At 36.8% G+C, this 15,025-nt stretch overlaps 1 protein-coding gene across 1 annotated transcript in view; it reads left to right on the top strand.

Annotated features, from left to right (window-relative positions):
• GDAP2 (ganglioside induced differentiation associated protein 2) overlaps positions 1–14,784 on the top strand; it is a 67,596-nt gene extending 52,812 nt beyond the window's left edge. Inside the window, exons 13-14 of the mRNA XM_065880734.1 lie at positions 9,679–9,822; positions 14,225–14,784. Coding sequence (XP_065736806.1) covers positions 9,679–9,822; positions 14,225–14,272 — 192 coding nt within the window. The 3' untranslated portion in view covers positions 14,273–14,784. The remainder of the gene's footprint in view (positions 1–9,678; positions 9,823–14,224) is intronic.
• Positions 14,785–15,025: the final 241 nt, after the last annotated feature.

Genomic DNA, 15,025 nt, shown 5'->3' with positions numbered 1-15,025 from the left:
TTCTCCCTCCCACCCCAAACTTAACGTGCCATCTCTTCCTATCATTGCCACTGTTTATTCTATCACAGAAGTGTGTTCTTTCTTAATGAAGGGCAGTCCCTCTACCTGTGCTCTGGATCCCATAGTGATAATAGCTAATGTTTACTAAGCACTTACTGTGTGCCAGTTCTTCCCATGAGTTATCTTGTTTAAGCCTTATATCTATGAAGTAGATAGTAGTATTATTCCCATTGGATAGGCAAATGATGGATGCTTAGAGAGATTAAGTAACTTTTGCAAACTAAGCAACTGTAAAGTAGCAAAGGCTGGATTTGAATCTAGGCATTTGAATTCCAGAGGCTACACTCTTCTCTACACATATATTGAATATTTTCCCTGTCCTCAGGAACCTCTCTTCAGCAATTATCCTCTTTCTTATCTCCCATTTCTCTGGATCTAACTCATCAATTTTTAAACATTCTAAAGCCTCCACTTATCTCTCTTCCCCTTTACAACCAAAATTTTTTAGTGTAATCTGTGCCCTCTGCTCACCATCTCCATTTGTCATACACCTGAAATTACTCCAGTCTGGTTCAGATCCCACTATGGCAACTAAAGCTGCTCACGCTGAAAACACCAGTAATTTCTCTTTTCCCTATACCCTTAAGCACAGTTATCACTTCTCCCTTGAAACACTTTGTCTTGGCTTCTTTGAAACTTACCCTGCCTAGTTTTTCTTCTACTTCTAGCCACTCCTTCTCAGTCTCCTTTGCGGTTCCCTCTTTTTCTGCTCATCGTTTGAGTGTTAGTGTCCCCAAATCCTCTGACTTCTTTCATTCTGTACTTCTTTTTTTTCATTCCTGTGTTTTCAACAACCCTCCAAAATATATGCAATTCCCAAGTATATGTCTGGAGAGGCAGTAAAGTCTAATGTTTGTGAAAGCATGGATTTGAGATTCAGGTAATGTAGGTTCTAATCCCACCTCTACCAATTACCAACTTGTTTTCTCAGGCAAGTTATGTAACCTCTCTGTGCTTTAATTTCATCTTTTGTAAAGTGGGGATAAGAGTAGTACCTACCTTGTGTAGTTGTCAGAAGGATGAAATTAGTTAGTACATGTAAAACGCTTAAAACATTATCTGACATACAATAAACACTCAGTAAATGTTAGCCATCATCATCATTCCTGTGCTTAGACCCGCTTGTTGAACTTCTGATCAAATATCTTCACTTAGATGTTTTACAGGCCCCTGAAGTTCAACATGTTGAAAACAGAACTACTCATGTCATCATCTCCCACTCCCTCCCAAACTGCTTTTTGTATTCCCTATCTTTATAAATGGGACCACTGTCTACCCAGATGCCTAAGTCAGAAACAAGGGAGGCATCCTTGGGTACTTGCCTTACCTCATTCTCATCATATTGCATCACTTCTGTGTGCTTACTATTGTCCAATTCTATGCCTGTGTCTTTAGTCCCACTGCCTCTACTTTAGTTCATCCCACCATCATCTCTTACCTCAAAGGATGCAGCAACAACCTAATCAGTATTCACGTTGTCCTGCCTCCAGTATAGCACTGTTCCAGGTGCCTTCAGGCCTGCCTAGTGAAATTTTCTTATAATATTAATATAAGAAGCCAAAAATATTTCCTATTTACTATAGGGGCTTTTGCAAAAGTTTTCCAACCCCTGGTCTAGGCAAAGAAAAAAAGAAGAATCTGAATATATCAGTGCAGTTTGGAGAAAAGATGACTTATTATTTGGGTATAAAATCCCAGGATTTAGTGATTTATTAAATGAGTACGGGTGAGAGAAAGGATTGTGTCATCCATGACTCCCAGGTGTCATCAGATGTGGGGACCATGGATTGGGATGTAAATTTGAGAGCATAATCAAGTAAACAGAGCTTTAACTCTTTAAAAGTGTTATAAAATCATAGACTTAGACAGCTAAAGACAGAGCCCTGAGATCAGGGAAGGAGATCAAGAAGAAATAATCAAAAAGCAGCAGGAGAACTAAGATTGGCTAATGCTGTGGAAGCCAGTGAATGGGAAAAGCATCAGAGATGGTAGAAATAGTTATTTTAAAGCACTATGGAGAAATTAAGTAAGATAAGTAGTGAAAAGTCCTTACTAAATTTCATAACTAAGATGAGTGAAGGCTTCAGTGAGAATGTTTTCCACTTTGGGATTTGTCACTGTTTACAAAATTGTTGTCTGTCATTGAAATACCATCTTTAAATTTTGCATGAAGCATTTTAATAATTCTTTTAAAAATTGCAAATTTCTTTTTGGTCCCTCAGTGTTAGAACAGCACGGTAGAAAGTGCTATGCTTATGGGAACACTGCTTGGCAAGGCTTAAAAAAAAAAAGTAAAATGTGTGAACAGTCAATTAAATCACTTTGTCTTTCCTACTCTTCTTTCAGTTGAGTTCTGATTACATGGTCTTATCAGATAATATATTATTAACCTTCCTAACCTTTCTCCTTATTGGAAAAGTTAACTTTGTTATGCTCAGCAGGTGGCTAATTTTTTCTTCTATAGCACATAAGGAAGAAGTGCTTGACTATTTCCCAAAATCTCATCATCCATTTATTTTTTTATTCATCCAGTAGCTACTGAAATTTTTTCTTTAATGGAGACAAACAGAAGAGTATGTCGGTTTTTAGTATGTCTTTGCAAGAATGTCTGCTATCCCCACTTGTATTCAGTATTGTACTGGAGGTTTTAACTAGTGTAATATGACAAGAAAAAGAAACAAAATGCATATAGATTTAGAAAGGAGTAAATAATGCTGTCTTGATTGTCATTAATAGATGACATGATTATCTATATAGAAAACCCTATGGTATCCTCAGAAATGCTACTAGAACTGATGAGTAACTTTTAGCACGGTTTCAGGGTTTAAGATCAATATTCAAAAATCTATTATATATATTAGCAAGAAACAAATTGAGATTTAAAAAGCAATATAATTTAAACTAGCATCAAAAATACCAAGTACTTAGGGATAAATATGACAAAAGATATGAAAGACTTGTATAATACACTGTGCAAGTTATGTATACTGCAAAAGATTAATGAGAGAAATTAAATAAATGAATACATATACTGTATTTATGGATTAGAAAACTGAATACTGTTAAATTGTCAATTCTTTCTAAAGCTATAGATTCAATTCAGTCCCAGTCAAAATTTCAACAAGGTTTTTTCTGTAGAAATTCAATTAAAATGCACAGAATCTAAAATAGCCAAAACAACTTTGGAAAAGAAGAACAAAGTTAGAGGACCAACACTACCTGCTTTCAATGCTTATTCTAAAGCTACAGTACTCAAGACAGTGAGGTATTGGCATGAAGATAGACAAAGACATCAATGTAGCACAATTAAGAATCCAGAAATAGATTCACGTATTTATGGATAACTGATTTTTTTACAAAAGTGCAAAGTCAGATCAGTGGAAAAAGGTTAGTCTGTTCAACAAACAATATTGGACCAATTAGATATCCATATGCCAAAAAAAAAATGAACTTTGATCTATATCTTGTATCACATAAATGTAAAACAAAACTTTTTAAACTTCTAGAAGAAAGTATAGGTGAAAAAGCTTTGTGTGACCTTGAGTGTAAAGCAAATATTTCTTAGATACAACACCAAAAGCACAATCCATAAAAGAAATTGAACTTTATTAGAATTTAAAACTTCTGCTCTTTTAAAGATAGCTAAGAGAATGAAAAGATCAACCACAGCCTGAGAGAAAGTCTTTGTAAATAAAACATTTATCTGATAAAGGACTTATCTTTAGAATATATAAAGAAATCTCAAAACTTAATAATAAGGAAACAATTTAGAAATGGAAAAAAATGATTTGTGCAAAATACTTCACCAAAGAAAATATACGATGATAAATAAGCAAATGAAAAGATGTTCAGCACAATTACTTATTAGGAAAGTACAAATGAAACCAAAACGAGATATTACGTTCCTATTAGAATGGCTAAAATTTAAGACTGTGTATCAAATGTTGGTCAGAATGTGGAAGAACTGGAACTCCCAAATAGTGCTGATCAGAACGTTAAATGGTATAGAAAGTTTGGAACACAATTTAGCAGCCTTATTTAAAGAGTTAAACATACACCTACTGTGTGATCCAGCCATTCCACTGATAGATACTTACCCAAAACAAATGAAAGCATATCCATTGCCTGTATACAAATGCTCATAGCACTTTTGTTATAGCCCCAAATTAGAAACAACCCATATGCTCATCACTGAGAGGACTGATAACCAAACCGTGGTATATCCATACAATAGAATACTACTCAGCAATAAAAAAAAGAATGAACTGTCGATCTATGCAACAACACAAATGAATCTCAACATATTTACGCTGAATAAAAGAAGCGTGTACGTACCAGACGAGTGTCCATACTATGTAATTCCCTTCATATAAAATTCTAGGGAATATGAACTAATGTATAATTTTTCTACAGAAAGTAGAGCAGTGGTTACCTGTGGACAGGGAGGAGGGGCGGGAGGGAGGAGTTACAGAGGACCCTGAGAACGTGTAGGAGTGATGGGTATGTTCATTTTCTTTCTTTTTTTTTTGTTGTTGCTGTTGTTGTCGTTGGCTGTGCCGTGTGGTTTGTGGGATCTCAGTTCCCCGAGCAGGGGTTGAATCTGGGCCACAGCAGTGAAAGCCTGGAATCTGAACCACTGGGCCACCGGGGAGCTCCCAGTGTTCATCTTCTTGATTGTGATGACGGTATCATGGGTGTATACGTAATGTCACAACTTAACAAATTTTATCCTTTAAATATGTACAGTTTATTGTAAGTTGGGTATATCTTAATAAAACTTTTTTTTTAGACTGCATGAGATGTCACTGCACTGCCACCAGAATGGCTAAAGTTTAAAAAACTGACAATACCAGATATTACCAGTGATGTGGAGTAACTGGAATTCTCCTACAGTATAAGTCAGAATGTGAATTTCTGCGACCACTTTGAAAAAAGTTATGACAGTTTCTTATAAACTCAGTATGTCTGTGACCAAGCAATTCCAATACTAGGTATTTACCCAAGTGAAATGAAATATATGTGCATAGAAAGACTTCTACAGGAATGTTCACTGCAGCATTAATCATAGCAGCCAGTGACTGCCAGCCAAGGTGTCCATCAATAGGATTATGAATAATTAAACTCTGCTGTATACTTGTAATGGAATATTTCTTGGCAATAAAAGAGAACATCGATACTACTAATATACACAACAGCATGAAGGAATCTTAAAAACGTTAATGCTGAGTGAAGGAAGCCTTACATAAAAGAGTCATACTGTATAATTCCACTTATATGAGATTCTAGAGCAGGCAAAACTAATGCATGGTAGAAAAAAAATCAAAACAGTGTTTGCCTCTGGGAAGAGGGGCGTGAGGGAACTTTCTGGGGTGATGAAAATGTTTTGTATCTCAATAGGAGTTTTGCTAATACAAGTGTGTACATCTGTCTACCCAGCAAAAGTACACTTAAAATCTGTGTATTTCATCGAATGTAAATTTTATAGCAAACTGAACGAACACTGAACTCTAGTTAAAGATATGAATGCTGTATTTGAGGAACGTTTACCGATGTCTGCAGTTTACTTTGAGATGCAGCAAAAAAGTAAGATGGGTTAATAGATGCATAGAGGAACAGACAGATGTGTGATGAAGAAAACTTAAGGAAAATGTTAATGATCGTCTGAATGATTTCTGTACCAGTGTCCCCTGTAAAATTCTTTCAACTTTAGTGAATGCTGGAATTTTCATCCAAATTATGAATCTTCATAATTTTTTTAATGGAAAAAAAAACCTTTTTTAACTTTTGTCAAATTCAGACTTATCCAAAGAGTGTTCCTCTGTACCAGACTTACGAGAATACATAGCCACTGTTCGCTAAGATCTGACTTTAACCCCTCCTTCCCCACACAAGAGAGTCAGTGAATAGCTATCTTTCCCCTACTGGGACACCAATGGATAGACATTACCAGAAATTTCAGTGTTAGAGCCACTAGCGTTGGTTGTCACACCATCGGAATTGCTTCAGGTAGAAGTCAGTGCAAATGGCGGGTAGGCAGAGACTGAAGAGCAGATGTATGAAGTGAAAGCCATTATGTTACCTTTCATAATATTTTGGGACGGAGAAAATGATGAAGGATTGAGAAAATAAAATCCATGTGTAATGAAATCCACCATTATTTTATACTAAATCGAAAACTGTAAATGGAGTGGTTGTAATTATAAAATAATGAGATGAAATCAAGGGATAATAAAACAATAGAATCACTGTCCTGATTTCCGTACTTCTCAGATCTTTTCCAGGGCACTCCACCCACCGTGGTAAGTTGACTGCTCATATAAATCACTACTCTTTTTCTTTCTTGAAGTTCACTAATAGAACGTGAACTAATAGTATTTAAACCCACTGTTGATTCTGGCTGTAGTAGATGACTTAAGTGCGTACATGTGTGAACAATCTTTTCCTAGTTTATGTTGTCTTGTGATCCCATGTTCTTGGCTGTGCATTTGTGAATAATTGGATGAAAGAGTTTCTAGCACTCACAGCATATCATAGCAGCCTATTTTCAAATTTTTAATTCAGTTTTTTAAAATAGTAGATACTGAGTAAAGCAAGTTTACCTAAATAAATGTATATCTATGACTTACGTTGTAAATAATTGAAAATTAAAAGCTGAGCTACATAAAAATAAAATGAAAAAAACTGAAAACAATGCTCTTGGGTCTCCCTGAATGGAAAACTTGTAACTGGGTTTCCACTTCTGTCTACTTTGAGTAATTTTCTCTTGCTAATGCCTAAAGAATGTAAAGGAGGTAATGGGAGAAAATGCAACAGAGAAATGTGTTTGTCTTTCAAAGAGTGTGTGCCTAAGATCACTGCCCATTCTTCCCCAACCCAGCCTTCTCTTTGAATTTACCACCACCAGCTCACCGTGTCAGTACATGCAGCATAGTCAAGAGTCCTTTCATAGAACTGTATAACTAAGAGGGACTTTAAAAATCATTGAAGTCCAACTTGCTCATTTTGTAGTTGAAGAGACTGAGGCCCAGATTGAAGTACAACTTGTTTTTGTAGAATGAAGGAATATTCGACCATCCCTAAATAGTACTAAAGTAGTAAGTCCAGAAAGTATTTGTTAATTCTCTCAACACATATTGAATTGCTTACTTTTCATGTTGAGCATTAGTTAGACCCTATAAATCCCTATAAATATGGTATTGAAGAAGAGAATCCCCACACGGGGGAATTCAGTCTATTGAGAGAATCAGCTACTCCCACACAGAGTGTCAGTTATGTAGTAATATGAGTAAACACGGTGTTGTTGGAACACTTAGGGGGAAGCTGCTTCTCCAGCTTTGGCTGGAGTGTAGGTACTCAGTGAAAGCTTCCTCACAGAGGTGAGTTCTGACCTGAACTCTGAAGGACAGTTCTTAGCCAGGCAAAGAATTGAGGAAAAGGGTTTCAGGACTAAACGAGCAGCATGTAAAAAGGTACTGAGGTAAGAGACAGTGGAACACAAATACCCTGTGTAGTCCCTTCTAGTTCCGTAATTTTATACCTTTTTCCACGTAGCACAGCTCCTTGCCTGTGATAGGTATTCATGTGTTTCTTTGGGCCATTCATTGCATTTAGTACTTTTTGCCTTAGGAAGTTGTTACTATGCTTATAAGCTGGCTCCTTTTCTAGAGTCTAAGCCCCCATTAGAGGAATGGCCAGGTCACTGTTACCCTGTATCACCTACAGCTGTGCCCAATGCTTAGCACATAGTAGATTCCCAGTCGATGTGTAACTCCTTGCACAGTGTATCTCCTGACACATCCGCAAGGTTCTTCTCCATTCTGACTCTACAATCTTTATTTTCTTAACCTCTTCCTAGAATCTCTAAAATCTCCATGGTCTCTCCGTAGCTCTTACTAGTTTATCAGCTAACTGGTTGTAGAGCCCCTAATCTAGTTTGCAGAAGTTTGTATCAATTAGGTATATAACAGCATGTGCTTTGAAAACAAAACAAAAAAAACTGATGTAAAAAACTGGGGATTGGAGTGTAATTAAGTGACAATCTAATCTGATTTAAATTAACTCACTTGATTCTAGAAAGGCCGAGTACCTCCCGCCCCCTCCACCACACTCCAAATAAGCTTGGTAAGATGAGAGGATACAGAGGGTAATGTTAATATCTGAGGCCTTATAACAGTCATTGGTAGTATAGCCGAAATAGATTAGTGAGCCAGGCCATGAAACTCAGTATGAAATAGGCCTTATCTTCATTCATTCGTTCTTTTTCAAATACTTGAGGATGCATGGTCTGTCTGTACCTTCTAAAACTTTAGACCATTCTATGATTGTCTGCCAAGTTACTAGGGAAATTATAGAAGTGAATATAAGAAACTACTTATATTCCTATGAAGTAAGATAAGTGCTATAAATGAGAGTTATAAGGTTATGTGAATTCAGTAGAGGGGATAATCTGTTTGGAGCTGTAAGGGAGAAATAATGGTAGAGATGAGTCTCTACGGAGTCTTGGAAGTTTGGATAAGATTCTGATAGAGATAAGTGTAGTGTTGTCTCTGTTATTCCATGCCTTTTCTCATAAGTAGGTATGAAGACAGTATGTTGTATTAGGGACCAGGAATATGTGAAAGGTTTGGAGCAACCACTGGAAAACATGATAGGGTGTCAAAGAGAAATTTAAAAAACGATTGGCAAGTGCCCAAAGTGGCATGTACTGTATTTGTAATGTACCCAGTTATATACTGGAATGTACTATGCCAGTGCACTGAGAATTCATATGCATCTGTTACCTTCTGTAAATAAAATGAGGATAGCAGTAACATTGTACCTACCTCATAGAACTGTTGTATAAGCCGTTGGTAAACATGACTAATTATGATTGCCAGTTTGGATAGATGAACAAGAATTTGTAAATTCTAGCTATTGTTTAGCTAGAATGCCAGTATAGTTTGCCAGTATAGTTTGCTATCAAGAATTCTCTCTTTTTTTGGAACCAACAAATTTTGCAGACTAGCTTTTATAGAAAGATTGCAGTGTCATGGAGTGAAATGAGCAAAGGTGGCTCCACGTCTACAGAAGATTCACTTTGACTGAGAAAGAGACTGCATGCCAAGTGTCAACAGAAAAATAAATGTCTCAAAACTTGGCAAAAATTTTCAGTCTCATTTGAAGTAATGAAAAGAGTTTATGAGATTTGGAGATGTTAACCATTTTCAGAGTACCAGTGAATCAGTTCTTCCATCAGATAATGCAGTGGTTTTGACCACAGCCCACAGTAAGAAGCATATTATGTTACATCCCAACGCATGACATGCACTGGAGCACATAGACATGTAACAGAAACTGAAGCTTCATGAGACAAAGCTCATCTTGCTACATTCCCTAGTCATTGTTGCTCTAGCACGTTTCTTTTTGTTGTTTTTAATACTGTTCACAATCCACTAAACTGATTGCATAATCCACTGATGCACTCCAACATGCACCTTGAAAAACACTGCTTATTAGAAGATTTCTTTGATATCAATTTCAATTTTGAAATAGTTTTTATCTAGCATAAATTTTCAAAATCGTGTATATTTCCAATTCAGGCCACCAGCTTAAACTATTTTTTTTTCTTCTATTAATCAGGTATCAACATGGTTTTTTACCACCTTTTCTGTCTCAGGACTGAAGGACAAAATCCACCATGTGGACAGCCTCCACCAGCTGTTTTCTGCCATCTCGCCAGAACAGATCGACTTTCCTCCTTTTGTCCTTGAATATGATGCCAGGGTAAGAAGTACCAGGAATTCTCCCTTACCTGGTGTATTATCTTAACTAGTTTATGGTGCAAGTGCGTCTGAGCACATCATCTTTTCATTGTAAGATGATAATGCAATTAATGTGTTTTAATAAAATTGATAGTATCGTTTGACATTCTTTTCCTATGGTAACTTTAGGAAAATGCTTGACTCTAAGGGGGGCGCCTTTCCCCCAGTAAACTTTTCAATGGGAAATATTTCTGCTGTAGGTTTATAGCCAATCCTTGCTTGTACTGTCAGTTTTCCACCACCTTTGAGACACACCTCTCCCTAATTTTGTTAAGACTGAATGGCTTTTCATCTACATAAATAGAGCCAGAAGAATCTGTTGGTGTCCGACATTTTCAGCGTTAATTGTAAGCCAGGTCACCTATCCTAGTCTTTACCCTATGAGAAGTTTCATTTTGCTAAAAGTTTGTATAAGTGACAACCAATACATTATTCCTTACAGATACATTTATGAATCTATTAAACACTAAGAAAGGACTACTCTAGAATTTCATCAAAGCTCTATTCCATTGTACTTATTCACGCTATCACTTTAGTGGTTAAAAACAGAGAAGTAAGTAACACGCTTGGCCAAAAGGTTATCAATTGCCTTATTTAATTATTGCTGATTGCATATTTTTATGCATGAATCAGAGAATATATTTGCAGGTTATATTAAGCTTAAAATGAATTATTTTTCCTTTATTGTACAACATATGTACAGTAAAGTAAGTATCCTACAAGACATTTTCTCTCTAACGTTTCTACGACTTCAGTTATGATTTCTGTTACACTTTATGTGAAGAGCAAAGTATTTAATGTGTTCTAATGGCTAACAAAATGTCATGTTTTGCTTTTGCACAAAGAGGATTTGTAATTGGAGTCGCTGGATCATAAATACAAAGATTGTTGAAGGTATGGGAGGCAGAAAAAAGAGCGTCCGGTTTTATTTCTTGCAGATTGCTAAAGCAGAAAATTGCCTTATTATTTTTTTGAACTATATATCACTCTTCTTAATATTTAAAGAAAAATGGATAGCTGGAAATGTGAAAGGCACTGAAAGACATTTTGATACGAAAATTTGGAATGATGATTCAAAGCTAATATCCAGATTTACCATTTATTTTCTGGTGTAGAAATATGTAAGTTAGGATGTATTGGTTAGAAAACCCAAAAGAGCAGGGGGTTTTTGTTTTGTTTTTTTGTTTTGTTTTTTTTTTGCGGTACGCGGGCCTCTCACTGTTGTGACCCCTCCCATTGCGGAGCACAGGCTCCGGACGCGCAGGCTCAGCAGCCATGGCTCACGGGCCCAGCCGCTCCGCGGCATGTGGGATCCTCCTGGACCGGGGCACGAACCCGTATTCCCTGCATCGGCAGGCAGACTCTCAACCACTGCGCCACCAGGGAAGCCCCAAAAGAGCAGTTTTTAAGCCAACACATTTTCTGTATACTTAAGGGCCTACAAAGCAGGCTTTCATTAAATATCAACACTGCACTCAAGCTTGGTTTTGTTTTTTTGTTCTGTGTGTGTGTGTTTTTAGTGTTTTTTTTGATATTTTATATATTAAATACAGGCCTAATTAATAATGTGATTAATCAAAATGAAATAAAATAACCTACAGTCTAACACTTAGGTCACTGGATCATCTTTCTGTACCTGTATTAGAGCTTTCTGAAACTGAGATATCAGGCCATCTATATATAAAGGCCAAAGAGAGGAATAAAAAGAGGAAAGAAACAGAAGAAGGTGTCAGGAGATGATGTGGAAAGGGCAGGCAGAGGGCAGATCCCTAAATACACTGCAGCCTTGCACATTATGCTGTGGTACTTTGGCTCCTTCATAGTTGGTGGGGAATGTTGAGCAAGGGAGAACTGCCATTGTGTTCCTGTTTAGAGAGATGGCTAAAAACGCAGTGTAGAGAGGGACCAGACAAGGGTAAAACTGGAGGCAAGGAGACAAATAAGAGGCTGTCAGAGGAAGCCAGAGGAGAAATGAGACTAGAGCCAGGCAGTGGTAGTGGTTATGGCAGGGGTTTGAAGAGCTTAGAGATGGTTAGAAGTAGACATTTTAGGGAATAGAATCCACAGCATTATGGTGACTGAGCAGCCAGCCATTGGGAGGAATGAAGGAGGAAAGAAGCCTGAGGTGACTAACAAAGTTTCTGCTTTGGGAGACTTGGAGAATGGTGTCGCCACCATCCCAGAGAGGCAATTTGGAGGAAGAGCACTGGGGGGGGGGCGGGCTTGGAGAAAACAGACAGGTGGTCTGTTCAGTTTGTGACACGCTAGGTTTGAGGTGCCCCACGGGACACTGAGGTGAAAGGCTAGAAGGTGGTTGGATAGTACCTTGTAAAGAAAAGTTTTCCTTTGCTAGAAAGAATTAAAAATATGATTAGAGAAAAGGAAACAAGTGTAGAGTCGATCAGTTTTATTATCGTATTCAAGTGTGCTTTGCCCATAGTCCTTTACTTGGTGAAGGTATGACGTGGTTGGTTGTTGGCAGTGAGCTTCTATTTTTCTGGGTCTTTTGTGACTTAGTGACATAAATTTTATAGGATTAAAAGGAACCTTTGGCGGTAATTAGAAGGTAATTTTTGTCTATCTGGATCAAAATGGTACTGAGACCATTTCAGAAAGGGAGCTAGTCAGCACTCTTATAGTCAAAGAAGAGAGTGTAGAGATTTACCTGGTAACAATTCTTCAAAATTCTGTGATTGTTTCCAGAAATAGAGAAAGTATTCGATTGCTCGGCAGTCTCTTCCACAGTGTGAGACTAATATAAAAGCTTTATTTCATAGCATTAAGAATTAGATTTTCCCTTCTTACTTTATCACAATTTAATGTAGATACAGGAAGCCTAGAAAAATACCGTAGTGGAATGGAATGGAGAAATCTTAAAGATGGATCGTGAACCATTTCTTTTCAGTTGAACTTCAGGATAGATTTCTCTCTTCAGGCATGTTTCTTAAGCATAGCTTCTATGCCTGTTGAGGATACTGGAGTGATTAGTTTAACAGATCCTGGTAGGAAATTCTAAAATACAAAAAACATTTTTCATTAATTTTAGTGAAGTATCCTAAAATGTAGCCAATCTTTAGATTTGTTTCTACTGAATTTTTTTTTAACCCGGTCAGATGTATAATCAGAAAGTTAAAAAAAAAAAAAAAAGAAAGAAAAGAAAAAAAGAAGAAAGTAAGTTTTCCTAGATATTCTCTTGTTTTCCTGGTTATGGTCCCAGGATCAGTTTCTCCTCCAGAGCATCTGCTCTGAAGAATGGCAGAGCTTTTGATTCACTTAGTCACTCAAATAACATTTAACTGCCTATTATGTTCAAGACTGGATGGATTTAATGCTCCATAACTATAATGTAAATATGCCATAAAGCAATGCTGTTTTCTTCCTACCTTTCATTCTCCATATCTAACTATTATCTTACATTAATGTGAAGCATTTTTTGTTTATGGTTTACTGGAAAATAAGTTACTTGTCAAGGAAATACTTTCCTAAATAACAAGAAATGAATCTTAAGTCTCATAAATGTAATTTTGGGTCTATCTACCATAAAGCTAACTGTCTTGATTTTTATAAGATAAAGTTAGCCAAAATAAGGTCAAAAAATTTCCTTACACTGATTTATTGCTTTCTACATTTGACATTAAAGTTCTAGCATTCAATTCTCCACCTTGATCTTGAACGCCCTAAAAACTGTCATTGTTAAAAGCCTCGTCACTCAGGCATGTCATGGAGAGACTCATTTCTGCCAACACAGTTGTAATTATTAAATTCCTTGATGATGATTTTTGTTTCATAACTCAGAGATTCGGCACACAGCAAGACAACACAGCCTAACAAAAAATTCACTTTGTTATAAAGAAGAAACTAACACACCATTGTAAAGCAATTATACTCCAATAAAGATGTTTAAAAAAAAAAAAAAAAGAATCTGGGCTTTAGATTTGGATAGACATGGATTTAAAATTCAGGCTCTCCTGGTTGCCGGCTTGGTGACCTAAGGTGAGTGATGCCATCTGTGTGATCCTTAGTTTCCTGTTCTGTAAAATGAGGATGTTACCTACTTATGGCATTACGTCGTGAGGTTATAAAAGGATAATGAAAGAAAAGTGCTGGTTAAGTGTCTGGCATATAGAATGTTCAATAAATGGTAATATTTTTAAATCTCATCATCCTGATCACCTCTGCCTACATTATACCAACTCTGACTGACTCCAGTGGAATGGCTCTGTTGGCTTGAGGGCCTGCTCAGGGCCAGGCATGTGCTAGGCATTTTCCATACGTTAGATCATTGGCTCTAAATCCCTTTATTTTACAATCCCAATTACATTGATCTTATTATTTAATGTTCTTGTCTTTGTTTCTTTCTGCAGGAAAATGGGCCTTATTATGCGTCTTATCCCCCATCACCAGATTTGTGACCTGCTATCTTTCAGTGCTACTGGTTTCTAAGGACACCACTTTCTCCAGAGATCACTACCTACTGAAGTGATATTCATTTTTGCTGTACAGCTCCAGAGAGCCTTTTGTCCCCACTCTCTGGTATTTTTTTATCGACTGTATATTTTCTGACACATAAGCAATCTGAAAATGGTAGGCCATTCTGAACTGTGCACTTATTTTAAATTTGTATATTTGTATCAAATGAAAATGTTCACTTTTCGAGGGTTGTTAATAGAAATTGGGGAGCAACTTTTGAGTATCTTCAGTTTCCTGAAAGGACACTGGATTCTCCATTAGACAAGCCACAATATTGTTCAAATCATCTCTTTAACATTGCACGCTTTCTTTGTGTACTCAAGTGTTTCTCAAAATATATAGAACCAATGTATGCTGACTGGATGTATTGTTTGCTTCAGACCCTGGCATTATGTTTTATACAGATAATTCAGTTATGCTAAAAGAGAATTGTCTGTGATCAAGGATGTAGAAATGTATCTGATCGAAAACATCAAAATCATCAGCAAAATATAGGTCTTAGAATTTTACCACACCAGTGAAGACTGAGACTTAAGGACTGAAGTTCCTTAGATGGTATGTTTTAAGATTGTCACTGTTCTGGTCTCAACAGTGGGGGAAAACAAGAAGACTGTTTCTTCAGCCTTTTTCCTGTCATCATAGATGGTTTGGTCTCCATATTCAACAGGACTGCACATATTAGTACTCTTCAGTGG

Source organism: Phocoena phocoena, chromosome 1 (assembly GCF_963924675.1).
Source record: "Phocoena phocoena chromosome 1, mPhoPho1.1, whole genome shotgun sequence".
Lineage (NCBI taxonomy): Eukaryota > Metazoa > Chordata > Mammalia > Artiodactyla > Phocoenidae > Phocoena > Phocoena phocoena.
Note: the sequence above shows the minus strand (reverse complement) of the source record. Positions and strands in the feature narration are given on the sequence as shown.